This window comes from Acartia tonsa, chromosome 4 (genome assembly GCF_053477335.1).
Source record: "Acartia tonsa isolate MP-2025a chromosome 4, ASM5347733v1, whole genome shotgun sequence".
Classification (NCBI taxonomy): domain Eukaryota; kingdom Metazoa; phylum Arthropoda; class Copepoda; order Calanoida; family Acartiidae; genus Acartia; species Acartia tonsa.
In genome coordinates, this window is record NC_137263.1 from 15,357,595 (window position 1) to 15,377,996 (window position 20,402).

At 34.8% G+C, this 20,402-nt stretch overlaps 1 protein-coding gene across 1 annotated transcript; it reads right to left on the reverse strand.

The window, feature by feature from the left end:
* Nucleotides 1–6,997: 6,997 nt before the first annotated feature.
* On the reverse strand, nucleotides 6,998–20,042 carry LOC145316241 (uncharacterized). Its single transcript, XM_080156629.1, has 12 exons — nucleotides 19,662–20,042; nucleotides 18,233–18,285; nucleotides 17,155–17,236; nucleotides 16,526–16,682; nucleotides 16,023–16,089; nucleotides 14,240–15,721; nucleotides 13,654–13,729; nucleotides 10,716–13,433; nucleotides 10,251–10,512; nucleotides 9,492–9,871; nucleotides 9,126–9,186; nucleotides 6,998–8,627 (listed from the first exon to the last, which is right to left on the reverse strand). The coding sequence occupies exons 3-12, from the start codon at nucleotides 17,233–17,235 to the stop codon at nucleotides 8,518–8,520; spliced, it is 5,394 nt and encodes a 1,797-aa protein (XP_080012755.1). The 5' UTR covers nucleotide 17,236; nucleotides 18,233–18,285; nucleotides 19,662–20,042; the 3' UTR covers nucleotides 6,998–8,517.
* Nucleotides 20,043–20,402: the final 360 nt, after the last annotated feature.

Here is a 20,402-nt window from a genome sequence, read left to right on the forward strand (position 1 = left end):
CATATTTGCGTAAACAGTGTTTTTATTTGGACTAAGAGGATAGGTAATAAAAGATAAAATCATTCTTATATTATGAAAGTTCCCAAGATTAAAGATTTTTGGAAAGGCCTCTAGGTTCAGAAGCTGCAGGCCACCAGGTGATCACTGGACAGGTAAAAATTAATTTTTTTTTGAGGAGTTAGAGGTCAACTTATAAAACAAAATCCCTTTTCTTCAAATATGTAAATAACACTCAGAAAGATGCATATTTTGTTTTATACGTTGACCTCTAACTGTACAAAATTTGAATTTTTATTTTTACCTGTTCAGAGACCACCAGAGATGGGTTCTTAAAAGATGCCGCGTTTTTTCGACATTTTTTTAGACATTGCTTGATTGAACGAAGACGATACACAGAGTATACAACATAAGAATCCAAAATTTTAAAATTATTATTTTAGCCATTTGTATAATGTCTAATACAACTTAAATCCATTTTCGCTGCATATTTATTAATGCATCCTTTTAGATCTGTATTAGACATTATACAAATGGCGAAAATAATAATTTTGAAATTTTGAATTCTAAATTTGTATACTCTGGAAATTTTCTCACCTTTATTTTATGAATTACTAACTCTTGATTTCATTAAGGAATACAGCTCTCGACCTAAATCTGTTGAACTTCTTTTGGAATTTATTTTATTTTATTTTAAAGAAAAGATTTATGGAAACCAGTACTTAAACAATTTAAGATACTACTTTTTCTTAACAAATATATTTAACTAACAAACCCCTTACTTATCTAATTTACCTAATATTTATTGCTTAAGTACTGGTTCATTAAAACATAAAAATACAGGGATGGAGGGTGGGGTTGAAAAACTTTTTAAATAAAATTTAAAAATCTGAAAATATATTAAGATTAAAATTGATAAAAAGATGAATTTTAGATAAAAACAAGGTAAAAATATAAAAATTATAAGTTACAAATAATCACGTTCATTGCAAAACATTAGAGAAAATTTCCATTCATTTCAATATACTTGAAATACCAAGGAAATTTTCTCACCTTTATTTTATGAATTACTAACTCTTGATTTCATTAAGGAATACAGCTCTCGACCTAAATCTGTTGAACTTCTTTTGGAATTTATTTTATTTTATTTTAAAGAAAAGATTTATAGAAACCAGTACTTAAACAATTTAAGATACTACTTTTTCTTAACAAATATATTTAACTAACAAACCCCTTACTTATCTAATTTACCTAATATTTATTGCTTAAGTACTGGTTCATTAAAACATAAAAATACCAAAAACAGTAAGAAAAACATCCAAAAGAAGTCAAACCCAAAGAGAAGCACGAAAATCAGCTAAAATTTTTGATCGCAGATCCCAATCTATAACAGGATTTAGTAACCATGATTTCAAAGCAGGTGGCCAATCAGTTTTAACAGGTTTGCCAATATTGTCAATAAGATATTTGCCTTTAGGATCTGTTCTTGATAATGTATCCGCTATTAAAGCTGGCAAAGTTGACACTCTTGGAAGATGTTCCACATATAATTTAAAAGGTGTTGAACCAGCGATATGATTTATTACTGACACTATGAGACTGGTAAAAGGATCCTGACGAGATCTGCCATTGATAAAGGCCCAAACAACAGCAACATTATCCACCATACATACGACATGTTTATTATGTATCAACTTGTAGTTATGATAAATTGAAATAAGGACACCAACTGCTTCTAAAAAAGTTGTCTTGTTTCCAAACTTTTTTCCATCTTCATCGAATAACTGTAAAATAAACTTCTCTGGCCACATACATTGTCCAATGTAGAAAAAATCAGTCATTTCACTATGAGGCATAACATAACCAACTGCGCCTATGCCTAATTCATGGTTACTTGTTTGAGAAGCACAACCTGCGGCATCTGTTACAAACACAATGGATTTTGCTGGAGGGCACTTATTCATATCAGATATAGGGAAACCATCTTTCAACTCCTCTAGAATATACAACCATTGATGTAAAAGATCAATTGTATCAGCGTCCAAGAACAGAGGTTCCATTTCATAGGAATTTTTTAAATCATCTATTACAGGAGTTCTAAAAAACTTTAAAACTGGACACATTTGAACAATAAAATTTATCATACCCAAAAGTTTCTGAAGTTCATTTTGTGAAACTTTTCCACCAGTAAGAATATCTGATATATAATTACTATACTTGATTCTTTTCTCTTCAGGAAGTGACCATGACATATTTATAGTATTAAAATAAATGCCTAAAATCACTCCTTCTTGTTGGTATAAAAAAGCTTTGTCTGGTTTGTCTAACGGAGCTAATGGTAACTTGATTTTTTCAGCTAAATCCAAATAAACTTCAACAAACTTTTTATTCTCAGCTAATGTTTTGGTCATGACAATCTGATCATCTAATTGACGTTCTAAATACAATTCTATTGTTTCACTTTTAACTTTAACAATGTCAGAAAAACCTTTATGTAATCTGTCATAATTTGGTACAGCTGATCTTGCACCAAATACTTGTGAAGTTTCAAGAAAATATTTGTTTAACCAAAAAAAACCTTGCAAGAATAAATGATCAAAATGGGTTGGAACAAGTTTGTATGCACTCTGGTGATCAATTTTTGACAAATAAGCTCCTTTTCCAATAGAGTACAACTTTTTTGCCACCAAAGACGGACTAGACATCACTACTTTTGTCATTAAATTGTCTACTATTGCATCATTGAAACTTTTTCCTTCTGGTGCACTTAAATTTAAGATGGGTCTAAATTTGTCTGTTTGTTCAACAACAAACAAACTATTTATTCTAAGATTCATTATTGGTGGCTGATCAAAAGGTCCAGAAACATAACCTTTTTTTATCATGGTTACCAACTGATCAGTGAATTGACAACCAACTTTTTGTAAACCCATATTCTGTGCATTTGAATCAAAAAGAGGCTCTATACAGTCAAAATCAACTAGTGAATTTGCGCCATATCTTAAATCATTAATAGTTTGTAAAACTGATTCACGTTGAGGTAAAGACAATTTTTCTTTAATTTGTAAAAACTCACTTTCATAAGAATTAGCACAAATCGGAGTATTTGGACTATATCTGCCAGGTAACGGTCTAGAAGGAAATTTAACCCAAAAATCAGCATTTGGTTCATCATTATAATTTTCCAACAGAGGAATTTCAGTATTTTTTAAAGGCTTTGGTAATTTGATTAACTCTTTATTTACCGGAAAAAATCTCCTCTTCTTTAGCCAAGATTCCAAAACATCTCCAGGTAAACCCAAATGACTGAATTCAACATTTCCTTAAACATTCACATTGTCATTTTAAAACCAGACCCCCAATAAAATTAATATTCCAAATTTTTTTTTTCTGAAAATAAACACAATTATTATTGACAATTTCAAAATAATGATAAATATTATAAAATAAATCTATGGATTTATAAATATATATATATATATATTACTGGGATAAAAGACGACTATTAAAATCAATAAAACTCTTTAACTATAAAATAGTTAAATAAATAAAAACAGATTAAAATGGAATAATAAAATGCTTAATCTATAAAAAGATAAACATGTTTTAAAAATCTATCAAAAATAGATATCATAAAATACAAAAATAAAATCTGTATAAATGTATTAATTCTAAGCTCGATATAACATAAACAAATGAAAACTACCATAGCTAATAATAAAAGAAAAACTTAAACTCTTATTTATAAGCTAAAATATTATTATTATTATTTGATTCTTTATTTGTCTTAACTATATACATAGAAAGTTAACATATGAATTATAGGAGTTTTTATAACAATATTAAATAAGGACTAATCCAAGATATTCTCTTATAAAAAGTGTAAGTTCATTGTGAAGCAGAAGTAAGCAATACAAAGAAGGAAATTTTGCCGTTTAACATAAAAAGTGTACATTTAAATTAGGTCAATACTAATTCAACATAATATCTTCTCAAAATATGTCCAATTTATACAAAAAAATAAAACTTCAGTAAGTTCCAGAAAGAAAAATAATCGTCATCGAGAAGTAAAATATAATATTCATGATAAAAATAATAGGTCAATAGGTACTAATCCTTAATATAAAAATGTGTATAATGGATACACAGCTGAACTTAAAATTGTTAAGGAGGGATAAATAAGCTAAAATAAACAAACAATAAATAAAATCAATTTTTTGGATGACTGCTGTTTTTATGTCCCTGGCCGCAAGGTCTACCATTTGGCATTTTAACATTACAAATATGAAGGTATTTATTCCCTCCATTTGTGTCGTGGCACTTTCTAGACTTAGAATCAAAAGAGTTTTTGCAGTTTTTGTCAGAATTGAACACACGACAAATAGTTCTTACTGCAATGTAAGAAGCACCAGGTTCTGAAGGTGTCCAAGTTTCTTTGATAACCTGTTTCATTTTCCCATCAACATTTTTATTAACCACGGGAACCAGCTGAACAAAAGAACATTTTTGATTGAAAGTACAAAAACTTCGGAAATGAGCATCTAGCTCTGAAAATGACATATGCGGTTGTTTCTGAGAAAATCTGATTGCATTTGTTTGCAGTACGCTATCAGTGAACGAAGTACAAAAACTCCCTTGGTCTTCATTTGTATTGTATCCAAAAGAGTTAGGAATATCTTTTAACCAATCATGTACTAGAAAAAATTTCCACAGAGGTTGAAGAGATTTGTCCCAAGGAACAACTCTGTCCTTCGCAACATATAAACCAAAAAATGCAGCCTTGAAATTTCTAATATTTTCAATGTCTTCTAAGTAAAGAGAAGTTAAAACAGTTTGATTTCCACTCTCATCTCGCACCACATTTAAACTTGATAATCCACCATTTGTTTTCTTTACATTCTCAGGGGAAAACATTTTTACAGAGAGAATTGTGGAATCCGGTTTATGAAGCTCTTCAAAACCCTTCATTGATATCTTATTTGTCAAATCCAGCCTAGATAGATCATAGGTATTAATGGGAAGTAACTCTTTGTCATCATAAAAATGAGCCGCTTTAACAAACATTTCTTCAGAGCTTATAGTTGGACAGCGATCAAATCTCAATGGATGAAGTTTATCTTTAAGATTATCCATAGTATTATTATCCCATGACTTGACAGTGTGTATTTTAATAGCATTATCCTTTAACTTGGTTTCTAGTGTAGAAGGTTTCTTAATCACTTTACTCTTTGCCTTACAGTTTTCAATAGCCAATTCACCTATTGTTAAGTAAAAAAAAAAACTGGTTCATTAAAACATAAAAATACAGGGATGGAGGGTGGGGTTGAAAAACTTTTTAAATAAAATTTAAAAATCTGAAAATATATTAAGATTAAAATTGATAAAAAGATGAATTTTAGATAAAAACAAGGTAAAAATATAAAAATTATAAGTTACAAATAATCACGTTCATTGCAAAACATTAGAGAAAATTTCCATTCATTTCAATATACTTGAAATACCAAGTTAAAAACCTTATTCCATCTCGAAGATCAATGCCCCGTACGATTTTAACAGAGTATTCAACTTGAGAATTCAAAATTTTAAATTATTATTTTAGCCATTTGTATAATGTCTAACACAGCTCTAAAAAGATGCATTAATAAATATGCAGCGCAAAATGGATTTAAGTTGTATTGTTTTGAATTCTTATGTTGTATACTCTGTGTTGAAATCCCATCGTCTTCGTTCAATCAATCAATGTCTAAAAAATTGTCGAAAAAACGCGGCATCTTTTAAGAACCCATCTCTGAGATGGATTTTTAATAAATGCAGCGTTTTTTCGACAATTTTTTAGACATTGATTAATTGAACAAAGACGATGGAATTTCAACACAGAGTATACAACATAAGGATTAAAAATTTTAAAATTATTATTTTAGCAATTTGTATAATGTCTAATACAACTTAAATCCATTTTCGCTGCATATTTATTAATGCATCTTTTTAGAGCTGTGTTAGACATTATACAAATGGCTAAAATAATAATTTAAAATTTTGAATTCTCAAGTTATATACTCTGTTAAAATCATACGGGGCATTGATCTTCACGATGGAATAAGGTTTTTAACAGAGTATACAATTTAAGTATTCAAAATTTTAAAATTATTATTTTGGCCATTTGTATGTCTAATACAGATCTAAAAAGATGCATTAATAAATATGCAGTGAAAATGGATTTAAGTTATATTAGACATTATACAAATGGCTAAAATAGTAATTTTAAAATTTTGAATTCTTATGTTGTATACTCTGTGTTGAAATCTCATCGTCTTCGTTCAATCAATCAATGTCTAAAAAATTGTCGAAAAAACGCGGCATTTATTAAAAACCCATCTCAGGAGGCTTGCATCTTATGATTGTATATTTTTATATACGTAGAAAACTGGATATAATACGATGCTAGGCATAGTTTTTTTTCGTATGGATGAGAACCGGTTCTAAACCACCGGATATTTTTCGGTTTCGAATTAATACGAGAAAAGAACATACTTTAATTTTTAGGATTTTATTATAAAGATGCCATGTATATTAAAATGTAACTTGTTGTCATAGGAAAAGTTATTAAAACAAGGATGACAACATCCATAAAAGCAAAGCTCTGAAACGGTATGACTGACGAACATTAACTCTTCGCTTTAAAAAATTAGATGAATAGAATTATTATTTCATACAAAATATGGTTATCATAAAGTTAAAAATCAGCATGTTTTAAATAGACATACAGACTTTCTTGTAACGATAAGAGTTGCTGTGCTTCCATCTGTTAAAGGAATCATCATTCGCAGTTAGAAATCAATAGTACAATTCTAACACATCTAAATTGAAAATTAGAGCTAACACTAATTTTAGAAAAGCTTAGCTTTAAACATTAAAAATTAGGTTACATTTTAGTACAGGCTTAGATACAATTTTGCAGCAAAAATCTGAAAACATAAAAATAATAAATGAAAAACACCAATATCGTTCAGCACTATTTATTTAAATTGATTTCATTGTGCAAGTATAAATACTTTATCCAGAGACAATGTGTGTAGCTTCAGTGCTATAATTAGTTTTCACTTGAGAAAAAGTTCATTACACTCGCCAGCAGACAGACGACAATTGATACAAATTTTTAATTATTACAAACTTTTTTTTAGTTAGAATCACTTACATATAAGTAGACAATAGTGTTACAAAATGTTGACTAATGCAGAGAATTTTTTATCAGTTCTATGCAATCCAGCAGTGTCCTTGAATATCTTCGCCAAGTTTTCAATGTGAAATTTGTATCACCACCTTCCATGCTGGCCTATTCACAATTTTGTAACCTTTGTCAAAAGGCTAAATTTTTTTGTCGAGTTCAATTGCTTTTGTCTCACGGTGTACTTACTTTCTTCATTTTTTAAATTATTTTTTTTTCATCAATTTTTATACTAAATCTAACAGTGTAACATGTAGTAGTAAAGTCAATTATATGCAAAGAAATTTTTTATCTAATCAATCAGGTGAATAGAACAAATTGCCTCCACCGTAGTATTAATTAAATTCTAGGACAATCCTAAAATAATATCCTAGGTTGAATGGGTTGGATGTTTGTTTGTGTGTGTGTAAGCCACCTCAATAAAAAAAAGGGGCTGATAACACACCTCGTAGCGTAGCTGGTACTCCAACAATTTTGTAAGAATGTTCATTTCTTCTAGCACAAACATTCTTTACTTGTGTGGATGTGTGTTTATATTGCGTTATTCATTAAATACACAAAAAATTGTTTATAGAAAATAAATGAACAGGATGAATGTTCCTAAAAACACACGTAGTGATAACCTGATCAAAAGTATGATAAACCTCTGGTGGTAAAGATCATACTACTAATCACATATCATCTCACATAAAATATGTTGTAACTAATCATTATTTCTTGTTTAAACTACTATAACAGAAATGTTAGTTGCGTGCACGGCCTGACCCAATGCGCGTCGGTTTGTACGCGTTTGAGTATGCATGCGGCATTGCGCGCGCGCGCGAACATATGGTCAGGCTGTCTTCTTGTATGCTTCTGAACTGCGTGCATGTAAATTCTTTTTGCACAAGGACATAACAATCTGTTGCAATTGTATCAAGAGTTCTTTTTTTGTTACTTTCTTCATAAGAAACATGAATACTTGGGGGGGGATTATATCAACACAAATATCGGTATTGGATTATTCATTTTCACTCCTCACTGGTTAAATATTTGTATGTATTGAAAAAAAGTCTTCTTAGCTAAATGAATTACAAGATTAGAACATGTCAAATGACTGCTATAACTGTGCATAGGACACAGCTGTAACAGCTAACCATTCACACTTCACGTATACAATATTCTTCATTTTAACAGACCACAAAGATGGAGCGAGACAAGCATAGGTTAGTTTTTTTCTTATGAGGCGTTCAAGCTGAAGTGACAGGTGTCTTTAAAAAAACACCATGTCCAGTTAACACGTGTTGGTTGATGATTTACTGGACAGATTCTCCGGCTTCTTGTTCTGTGTCGCCCTTATCGTTGGCGCCAGAATCACATTCTTTAGCCTCACTTTTGTCAGCTTCTCCTTTCTCCTCTCCGTTTCCTAGAAAATTATGGATTTATTATTACTTGGATCTTACATCAGATTATCATGTACTCTAATCAGGTGAAATCAGAAGTGGGTTAAAATAACGATATCCCCATCCCCTCTTATTCCCACTGGATGAACAATCCGACCAATAAATGAGAATGTTTTTCCCCCTGTCATAATATCCACGGATATATTATATATACATTCCTATACAATATCCCCCAAAACACCCCTTGTTTTTAAAGATAAATTGAAAACAAGGGGCAGTGGGGGTAGTTATATGTAAAATACAACGGCTGCGCCCCTAACGTCTAGGGGCTTTATATTCTAAGAGGTAGGGAAAAGCAGAAAAATAGTTTGAAACCATCCCAAAACTTAAATCTTTAAATAAAATAAGAACCATTCCGGGACCTGTAAGAACTTAATCGGTTCATTGGTTATTGAAATCATAAGCTTCAGAAGAAAAAAATATTATTTTGTTGCTGTAGGGAGAAAAATCATGTAAATTACCTTCTTGATTATAATAATCTGGTTTGCCAGGTAGGCCGTGGTTTCCTGTTCCTTGACCCATCTAAAATTAGGAGTTAATTTAGAACAAATTCTGTAAATTTTCACGTGGCTATTTGTTACCCATAGCAGGCTGAAATTTAATTTTATCTTAATTCATTATGGGTAATGTTTTCTCATGAGGTATAGCCAACAAGCAATATTCATCTAAAATTATATTTAGGGGGCGGATAAAAAGGTCGGCTTTACTATGAAGCGTTGCACCCCAACCAATATCACAAAAAATGCTAAAAATTACCAAATATTTTTTTCGAATTAATTCAGTTAATTGGTTACAGCTGATTTTTATAACTTAAAATGTTAATTTACCTGTGGTCTAGCAATAGGAGATGGATATCCTGGCTGAACACCTGCCATCCCCATATTAAAGCCAAGTCCCATCCTTGACATCTGGACAAGCTGATTAAGACTGGCAGCTGTCACTCCAGCTTGTTGCTGCTGCTGATGCTGCTCCAGCTTCATCTTGGTCTTAGGCGAAGCAGGTCCGCCCGCAACTGATCTATTGTTGGCTGCACCGTTGCCAAAATTAGCGCCGGCACCGCTGCCGCCGCCAAAATCATTGCTGCCAAGCTGATTCTTTTGCTGGTTGGACAGAGCTGCTGACAGATCATTTTTCATAAAAGGAAGGCTGGCAACATGGTTGGCGGCACGTAGTTGCTGCTGGGCTGAAAGTGCATGGTTGTATGATCCTAAAAAAGTATAATTAGATTAATTAAGGTATAAGGTTAAAATTCAAAGGGGTAGTTGCACGAAATACATTTAAACTTGAATTTAGTGAACTGCATATTTTTTCCTGTTTGATGGTTTAAACTACATTTAGTTTTAAAAATATCAAGACTTGAAAATCGCATTCTTGTGATATATGCATCTGAATTATTGATTTCTAAATGTTTGTTATTTATTGAAATTCAAAATTATAAATGTTTGATGGTATATTTGTAACTTATGCTTGAAATCAGTATTCTGAAATGCAATTCATGCAACTATCCCTTTTCAGAACATAAGGTATATTAAACAATAGAGCATAAAAAGCATTATTAAGCAAGATGATTTAAGAAAACTACTAACCTGGTATAGCTGCATTAAGGGCCAATTGTGGCTGCCTCTGGTAGAAGGCTGTCTGGGTTGGAGGGGCATTTCCTCTTTGGAGTCCCGCGGCAGCTGTCGGGTTCACAAAGTTAAAATTACTGGCGTCATACTGGATAAAGGTATTGGAGAGAGTTCCTAGGCCTGGCTGCAGATACGGGGATGTACTGGCCCCCGTACCTGCCTTGGTTCCAATTGGACCAATTTGGTTGGAGTGCTTCACTCCACCAGATATTATGCTTGCCTGCAAAAATAAAATGTATTATTATGAAAATTTAAATTTGATGTAGTACCTACAAAATGATAACAAAAGAGGAGTTTCAAATAAATATATCAAGAATAGGTTTAAAGACGATAATATAAAAAGAAGCGCAGCATAATCGAGTGAAAAATACATTTTTACAACTCATTTTAATCGAACTTTATCAAGAAATTAAATGAATTTACCTGAGAAATCATATTGGCTGTACTTTGTTGAGTGCCAGGATAGTGTCCATGTCCGGCATTCTGGAGCCTGTAACCACCAGCACCGTTAGAACCAGTGAACAAATCAGTTCCAATTGAATGTGTGCCAGCCATAAGAATCGACTGGTTGTACGGGTTGTACATGTTGGAAGTTCTGTCCAGCTGGTATCCCCAGGACTGCGGCATTGTTCCCATCTGGTTCAGTTGTGTGGGCGGAGACGGGATGGCGGGCATTGTGTTCCCGGCCAATCTGTTAAACTGCATGGGATTGTTGGGCCTGTTGTCCTGTTCCAAAGACATTGACGACACAGCCTTTACTTTCTGGCCGTTGTTCTGGTGGTGGCTACCTGGTACGCCCTCTTGTTTATCATAACCTGATGCAGGATCAGAATTCTGGCTGCTGTGATCCTGGAATCCTTCAAAGCCTGAGTTTTCTGTGAAAGGTGTACCGTCATTCCAACTAGTGGCAACTGTATTTTCTGGAATTCCGGCCATTCCACCAGGCGAGTCCCAAAGCTTCTTAGTATTTGCTATCTTAACAGTAAGGTCATCTGTGCTTGGTGAAGGAGGAATGCCTTGGCCAGAAGCAAGATGCGTCATTGATCTAGGTATGGAAAGTGGTGGCTTTCCTTGAGTGCCCATTTCGTCTCCACCAAAGAAGTCTAGCTTGACAACATCAAGATTATCCTCTGGTTTGCCCAGGCCTACTGGCAGCTGAATATTTTGCTTGTCGAGTGCATTCTTATCCTTGCAAGATTTCATAGATGTATTCTCAAACACCAAGGTCTGTTGAATCACGCCATTCTCCTTGCCGACCTTTGGAGAGCATCTCATGTCAGGGTTGTCAGAACCCTCTTTCTCACGTCTGATAGCAGTTTTCTCCCAAGCATTGGTGCCAAGATCATCAACCTGGAACACACCCATCTTGTCACCTTCTGGCCAGCCATTCTGTTCCACACTCGAAGGAGATACACCTCCAGTCCTGGCCTGGGCGCGTGACTCCTCCCTTACTTTGGCTAGCCTAGGTGGCAGTTGTTTGCGTTTTTCAAATGCGTACATCTTGTTTTGTTTGTTAAAATCTCGGCCATATTTATCGCCGTTTCCACCACGGTTGTCTCTGTTGTCATTCATCTTCATGCCTGGCCTATCATAGGACTTCTGCTCATAAGGTTTCTTCTCCTCTCTACCCATAGGGGGTCGTGTCTTCTTGTTGACCACCTGCATGAACTCTCCAGTCTCACTACCATCCATCTCATGGTCACCACCACTTGTCTCTTGGTCGACAACAACAACTCCAGCAAAATCATGCAGATCAATGTTATCGATGCCTGTCCTCTTCTTAGCAGCTTCACTTTCTGGTGTTTGTTCTCTGTTATCATTGATAAATCCACCAGGTCCCATCATTTGTCCAGAATTATTCATCATGCCTCCACGTCCTCTGCCTCCGCCTCGTGAGTCCCAGCCACGGCCTCCGCCTCTGCCACCACGACCGGAATCACGTTTACGCTTGTCCTCGCCAGAGTTCTCACTTTCGTTTTCCCACTCGTCCATCATGTCATCTCCCTCACCGCGACTCTTACGCTCATCACGCTTGCGCTGCATGCGTGGAGGAATCTTACCACCACGACCTTTGTTGGACTCATCATCGCCCCAATCTCCGATTTCGTGTTCATCCCCATTTTCATTGTAGTGTCTTCCCCCACCTCCTCTACCAAGGGGACCACGTACACGACCATCTCCTCTTCCTCTCCTGCTAGGCTGTCCACGTGGCATGAAGGCTCCTGCAGGTGGCTGGTTTCCTGCATCCATACCACCCTTTTCAAGATTCTTTTTATTTTTCTTACTTTCCTCCGACTCATCATAGGAGGAAAATGAATAATATTCTTGGCGAGGTTTACTCTTGTTATCGCCTCTACCGCCACCTCCACGACCGCCTCTCTCGCCACGACCACCGCGACTGTCCATGCCTCTGGTGCCTCCGACACCACGTTGAGACCCGACCCTCTTGTCCTGTCCTGGGGGCATACCACGACCACGTGCATTACCACCGCGACCCTTGTTAATACCACCTCCGATTACATTACCCCCTACGGACATATTTTTATCTTCCTTCTCAGGACTGTCAAGAAGTCCATCGTCGTCATCACTAATATTTTCATACATGTCAGAATCTACCAGGGGATTTAGTTTATGAGCAACCTCTTGCTCTGCAATATTGCCTGCGTCAGGCTTGGCCATATTATTGGCGGATAGGTTGGGTATGTTAACATCGCGCTTCTTCAATTGGGTCATTCCCATGTTGTCGCGCTGATTTGAAGCTTCCAGCTTCTCACGTGTAATTGGGGCAGGAGCTGCGCGGGCAATTTTCTTGTTATCCTCAGATACGTCACCAAAATAGTTTCTCATATCTGTGGGACCCTTCTTGTCCATCTTTTTGTTTTCCTGGTCAAGTTCATTAATGTACTGATCCTGTTTTCTCATTTTGGCCGAGTCCACATACTGTTCCATCTTCTTACCGCTGGAGCGCTCCATGGAGTTGCGGGCATTCTTGCCCTCCTTAGAATCCTTGGACACCCTGGAGTCTCGGGAGTTAGGTCTGCTTGGGTGTTGTTGCTCTGGGACGGCAGCCATCTCAAGTTCTTCTGTCCAGTCGGTTTTGCCAGATCTTGGAGCTCCCCATTCACTGGTTCCATTCTCAATCTAGATAAAAAATATTAATATAAGTAAAATAAATATACAAAAACAATTCTCATTTATTTCTCATCAAGGTACTTATGACTGAATGTACAAACGCTTTATCATTGGGCATTTCGTAAGTAATTTGGTAGTTATTAAATTGCCTAAATTAATATCCAAACACAGTTGACAAAAAATGATAGGATTTTAATTCACTGGGTTGTAAATGAAATATTTAGTTTACCTCGACGTCTCCAGAAATATGTCTAGATCCATGTTTACTGTAGGCTGGAGATCTTTGGTTAACACCAGAATCAAGACTAAAAATAAAAACAAAAAGTAATCTTCCGTTAGGCATAGTTTTATAAATGACTACTATATGTAGTTTTATTATTCTATTCAAATGCTTTAAGAGCATTGCAATTGTGTAGTTAAGTAGATACTATTTATGTTTAACTGGTAGATTTTTAAAACATTTAATACCTAGATTTTTTTCATATTTTGAAAGTTAATTTACAGAAAATTATGAAGAGAAGCCGAAAAAGATTATTTCCTCTTGAGCTGTTTAAACATTCCGATGATGTAGAATAGTTATAGTTGTAAATATGCAGGTGGACAAATAAAAATAAGATTTTCTCAACTACGGTAACCTTGTAAAGTTGCTCAAGTATTATTTTTCTATAAAGAATGTTGTGGTAAGCGAACATTTTATTGTATTATAGACAGCTTTCTGTGGATATTCAAATAAAAAAATAATAATAATCCAACAGGTATTAATCGGTTTCAAGCCATAATGGAAAAAATATCGTGTAGAAATTGCAGTTAGATACCTGTTTTCCTCATGATGTGAGTAGTCGGAGAATGACCTTTCTTCAGAGCTGCGGTTTCTATCCCTGTTGTCCTCAAAGTTGCGCTCCTTGCGGCCAAACTGTTGCGGTTTGTATTCCTCATCCTTGTGATGAATATCCTCAAAAGTTCTGTAATCATCCTTGTCCTCCTTTCTTGGCTCGTACCTGTGAGGAGCATGTCCGCCGCCATAGCCGCCTCCGCGAGAATCAAATGATTGGCGGTCGTCATACCTTCCGCCGCCACTGCGCCTGTCCTCATATCTGCCTTTAGGCGGCTGACCGCGCATTTTCATTTTATCATCGCTCGTCCAGTCTCCTCGACGATCATTACCACTTTTCATGTCCTTGTCATCATAACGCCTAGCGTTGCCTACACCATGACCGTTTTCCTCGTGTCTCTGAACCTCACTAGATCCAGGTCGACGGTATCTGTTTTCTTCTTCCTCTCGCCTTTTCCTGGCCCGATCAATGTTCTTCCTAACTTCCTCGGACTTCTTGTTTCTTCTCCGTTCCTCTTGTGACTCGTCGTATCCTTTCTTCTCATCATAATAGCCACCAGCATATTGTCCGGGTGAACCAACCTTTTCAACCTGGTCGGCCCAGTTAGGATCTGCTTGCTGATGGTGGTGCTGCTGGTGTTCAGATTCATTCTCCTCATCGTCACTCTGTAAACGTTTATTGTAGTCAAAATTATCATCATCATATGTCCAGTCATCACCAGCCAGGTCGTCCATACGACGTAGCTTTTCCTTGTCAATGATAGATGGTGGTGTAAATTCAGGTCTGGAGCCAGGTGGCCCGCCGCGGCCTCCACCACCTCCCATATGATGGGGCAGGTGGTCCCCGCTCCGTCTGGAACCAGGAGGCGGAGCGTGCGGATGGCGGTCGCGTGATATTCGTCGCTGAGAATCGGAGGAAAGTCCGACTGGCGGCTCAATTACATCCATATAATGTGGCATAATTGCTTTGAACTGACTTGAAGCAGATTTACTGGCCGAGCCCATGCTAGTCGATGAAGAGGAGCTAGGAGGGGTTGGCTTGTGGGGCTGAGGGATTGGAAATTTTGTGTCTGGAACAGATTGATCCGACTGATGTCCCGTGCCCGCCCCTTTCCCGCCCCCCTGGGTCCAATTTCCAAACGTCTGAGGTCTGAGCATAGGCCCACCATTTCCGTGTGTTAGGTCGTCCTTTCCAGCTCGTGACTGCAGCTGCAACCGTCCTACTTGATTCCCGACAGCCTCGGCATCGTCTGGTTTGCCCGGGCTGCCGCCGCCGTTGTTGTTGTTGCTGCTGTTGGTTGATTCTGCAGTTCTCAAGCTCGGAAACTCGTGTCCAAACTGTTGTGCTGCCCTTGCCTGCCTGGCACCTGTCACACTGCTCCATGTTTTGGGTCCCGAGGATGATGATAAAGCAGGTCCTGACTGCGATTTCTTTACTCCTTCTCCTATTTCTTTATGTACTCCACTAAAATAAATATATTTCTTGATTTTTAAATCATATTTAATATATTTGCGACACACAAAAACAATAGAACCCAAGTTTTATTTTAAAAGTTAGTTTTTAAAGTCTATATTTAGCGTAAAATGCAACCTAAATGTTTATAATATTTAATTCCAATAAAATACATTAAATTCAAGATTTTTTTTAAAGTGTCAAAAGATTCGTTAAGTATAGAATTCATCAATAAATACGATGAAAAAGTGAAAGTAGGTGGAATATGCGAAAAAAAATTCTTAATGGTTTCAAATGAATAAAATTGTATTACCTAGATAAATTTTCTTGTTTTTCCACATGTTTTGTATCTGGTTCCTTGCTGTTCCATCCTGACCCTCCTAAACAATATTTAAATAGTTGAAAACTTAGGTTGCTGACATGGAAATCATTTATTGGCCAGTTCGTTCATCCATTAGGAGGGGAGGGCATGGGGTATAAGGGGTGATTGGGGGGGCCGTTATTTTACCCAGATACAATCTTCACTTTATTAAAGTACATGATAATCTGGTATAAGATCAAAGTTATAATAAATCCAGGAATGTATATTTTTCAATTTAGTTGGATTTCTTAACAGTGGGGGTGGGGGAATCTCAATAATGCGTATTACCTTATTTATTTGGAGGAGAGGAAGTCTCGCAAAGCGTCCCGAATTTTTACCCCTCCTCCAAATTTGAAGCCCTTGTTAAGACACGTAGGAGAATGTTGAATAAAGAATAGAACATAAGAAGCTTCCCTGTAGAGCCCAGTCACCAATTTTAGTTAGCATATGTTTACCTGTGGGTACAAGTACTACGTTCGGATCGTTTCCACCCTTCTCGGACTTTACACTTGGAAGATTGGCAGGGGCACGTCTAGCGGTTGGAACTTTTCCAAGACTTTGCAACCCATGTTTCTGTGGTACTTTACTACTTGTTACTTTACTAGCAGCTCCCTGTAATAAAATTATCTTTGTTAACACAAAACTTTGCCTTAAAAGATCTATATTATTATAAGTACAGACTTTAATGCAAAATAAGAATGTGAAAAAAGTGAATTTATTTCGCAATCTTGCAAATCATGCACTTTTCCTTGTCCATCAAGTTAAAATTTCTGTAAACAATATGTTTAAATTTTTTTGATATGCATAAAACTAGAACAAAATATTTGTAAATCAAATACGGTATAATCAATTTGTTAAGGCTATACACATAATGTATAGTGTAAAATGATCAATCAGTGTACACAGAAGGGACTGTGAAGTAACTTGAACCTTTATATGGTAGGTATTAGAAATATTTTGAAAAAACTTATCAAAATGCTTAAATTAAGGTTGATATAAAAGAATAACTAGGTAGTTAACTGCCCCCCCCCCCCTTTTCCGAACAAGCTGTCAATAAGTGGGAGTAAGTCCTATTTTTTTTTACCTGATATATAGTGTTGATGGGTAACGATTGGAACTTTGACTTTGCTTTGGAATCCGATAACTTTTGTTGAGGCAGTGACATCCTAAACATAAAAAGTAACTTCAGGAGAGGAATAAAACTGAAAGATGTAGGTAGCTATTTAAATGTATGTAGATCATTCCCATGGATCTAAAGGGATAAGACAATGGCCGATAAGTTGATGTACATCCCCAATAATGACACAGAAAATTATCTCTTCTGTTGATTACAATTAGTGGTTGAAACGTTTAAACACTAAGGATAATGAACCAACAAATCAAAATTAAAAATAGTTCCCAAATGTGTTGAGCCAACGCGACGGTAAGAAAACGTTATTAAAAACTTTGAGGATAAGCCTAATAAACAGCTCAATGACCCCTACGGAATAATACTCATCACCACCAAGAAAAATCTTGTTAAATACAACAAATTTGGAAACTTAATTCTAACTAAAATATTATACTCATATCACTAACATCTTATTTTTAAATACAAATTAGGAAGTACCACTTTGAACTAAATACTTTTACTTGTATCATTATATTAACTTTGTTTGATGTACAATACAAGTGTTTTCTTTAATAGGTACAAATCTTTTGTTTTAAAATAAAGATTTCTTTTCTAGAAAAATATTGAACTAAATATATAAAGAGGGGAAGGGGGGGGGGGGAAATAAAATAGTTTTTTGAAAACAAATGTACATGTTTTAATTTTCCTTTAAAGCAAAACAAACAAATACAAGTTTATGTTCGATATCTTAATGTCTTCAAAAGTTCTTTTTAATAAAGGTTGTAACGTTGTACAATAGAGAAAATACTCTCTAAATCAGCCAATAGGATAACAGTTGAAAAATAACCCGCCGATGGTGTTGGTTGAAATTGTGTACATATTTAGTAGCAAAAGGTATAATCTATTCATTTCGTTAGCATTTCTTGAGATAAAGCTTTTCTTGCATAAACTATATGCTATAAATCCCTTTTTAAGTTTGACGAATTTTGGGATCAGATTGACCATCTATATATATCATGTCTATTTGTTGTACTAACAATTTGTATCTTACCTGTAAGTCACACAACATCAAGCTTATTCAGGACCCTCAGAACGAACCAGATACTAAAAACAAAAGTTTGTTAAAAATCATATTAAAGTAATATTTGTTTTAAGAAAAACAATTTAGTTTGGTCTTCAAAAAGTAAATTCAGTCGCTCGCAGCTAAAAACAGAATTTCTAGAAGTCTAAAATTTTAATCTTTCTAAGATCTGATATTCTATAGTCTCATGAAGTCCTATTGGAATATTTATTTCTTGCACCTCTAAAAGTAGGTCAAATTATTTTTCAACTGCAGTTATATTAAATCTGCAGTTATCGAACTACTCAACTACCCTTTACGCTTAATTTATGATTTGTTAATATATAGAAACTAAATTTATAGTGATTTAAAAGTAGATAAAACTCATGAATTTAATCCTTAGATGCCTTCTCTTTTAAGTATTGGCGAGCGAAAAAACTTGAAATTGTAATTTAAATCTCAGAAAACTTATTTTTTTTTGTAAAAATAAAAAATATTTTTTTTTGAATTAATGAACTTTAAAAATCTTTTTATTACATAAATTTAAATTTCGTTCATAGACTAGAAGGTAATTAGGTTATTAAAGGCATATTAAAACTATTAGGTAATTCATAGAAAAATATAAAAAGTAAGAAACCTTTGAAAATTAGCCGGTTCAATAATAATACTTTGAAATTAATTTAAGCTAAATAATTGTAAAATATAGATAGAACAAGTCCCCAGCTTCGGGGTGGTTGAAAGCTAATGTCTGTGTTTACTTTGAAAACTTAAATTGGAATGATTTAGGTGGTGGCTTTAGGCTATTTTTAAGTGGTAGGGGGTGGAAATTGCTTCTTAAAACCTCTTGGATTATATAGAGCATGTTTGTTAGTTTTAAAGATTTAGATAAGAAATTAACTTCCAAGGATAAATTTAGCTGATTCATTGTCTGTTTCCCTAATGCAAAAGCGGACTTTTATTAATGTAAAGTTAAGTAAACGTTATACAATTAAGCCCTTTAGGTTAAGAGCCCCCGCCGGGACTAGAATATTTTTTTTTAAATTTATTTTCAGAAAGTAGGGTACTGGATGAGTTCAGTGGTCAAAAAAATAAGCTTGTGTGAAGCCTAATTTCCATCAAAGATAACGTGAATTCAATTTTATCATAGAATAATAACTTTTTTTTTGTCTATTAGAAGGTAAAAAAATGCTTTGGGTGTTTTTTATGTTAAATATATGTTTATATATATATAGTAATAGAAAGAATTAAAATAAATACAAAAACAAAGAAAACTTCATTTTGGAAGAAAAAATAAAAGTAAATGACTTTTTGTGAAGGATTTTTTCACTTTTTTTTTAAGATTACAAATGACGAAATATACCCGATACAATTTTCAAAATTGCCCTTTTTTCGGTGAAAAATATAATAAAAAATGGCATACCTTGGTTCGTTCACAAGAGGACCAAAGGTTAAAATATAACTTTAACTTATAAAATTGCTTGGCTTTGCCTAGCTCACAAAAAAAGCAAATTTTATCACAAATTTCTCTTTTTCGCCGGGGAAGTAATGGCGGCCCACACCACTGTGGAAAAATCGATCTGTAAGAACACAGGAGAGGAGGGGGAGAGGGGGGAAGGGAAGATAATGGATGTGGATATACATGGATGTTAAAACAAGGGAAATTTGTCTTCAATTTAGGTTGCCAACATGGAAATCTTTTATTGGTCAGTTATTTTATTCAGTAGCAGGGGAGGGGATGGGTTTTCGTTATTTTATCCAGCTACGAGTATCAGTTTATCAGAGTACATGAAAATCTGGTGTAACATCCAAGTAATGGTATATCCATTGTAAGAATATTGTAGAGGAGGAGAGAGAGAGCGAAGAGGGGGATAAATAAGGAGAGGTAGAGGGGAAATATTGCTCAATGCAGAGAAAAGGGAAGTAATATAATGCAATAGAAATAGAAGAGTAGAAGAATATTCTGGACCCTTTTTTCGTCAAATCTAAGAGAGAACATTCCTAGCAGACAAAAGTATTGTTTACTTTCGACTCAAGCTGATGTGGATTCTTAAAAAATGATAGACTCGCTATTCGATAGTGAGGCAAAATTATTTTTGTGAAAAATCATCCAAAAGCACATTAAAAATCTACAAAAATTAAACAAAATCATATGTTAATAACC

Bases quoted from the DNA above. Each gene is read 5' to 3' on its own strand.
- LOC145316241 (XM_080156629.1), bottom strand. From the start codon at position 17,235: ATGTCACTGCCTCAACAAAAGTTATCGGATTCCAAAGCAAAGTCAAAG. The intron at 16,683-17,154 runs GTAAAAAAAAAT...ATTTTATTACAG, and splicing joins CCATCAACACTATATATCAG to GGAGCTGCTAGTAAAGTAAC. The intron at 15,722-16,022 runs GTAATACAATTT...TATTTATTTTAG, and splicing joins AAACAAGAAAATTTATCTAG to TGGAGTACATAAAGAAATAG.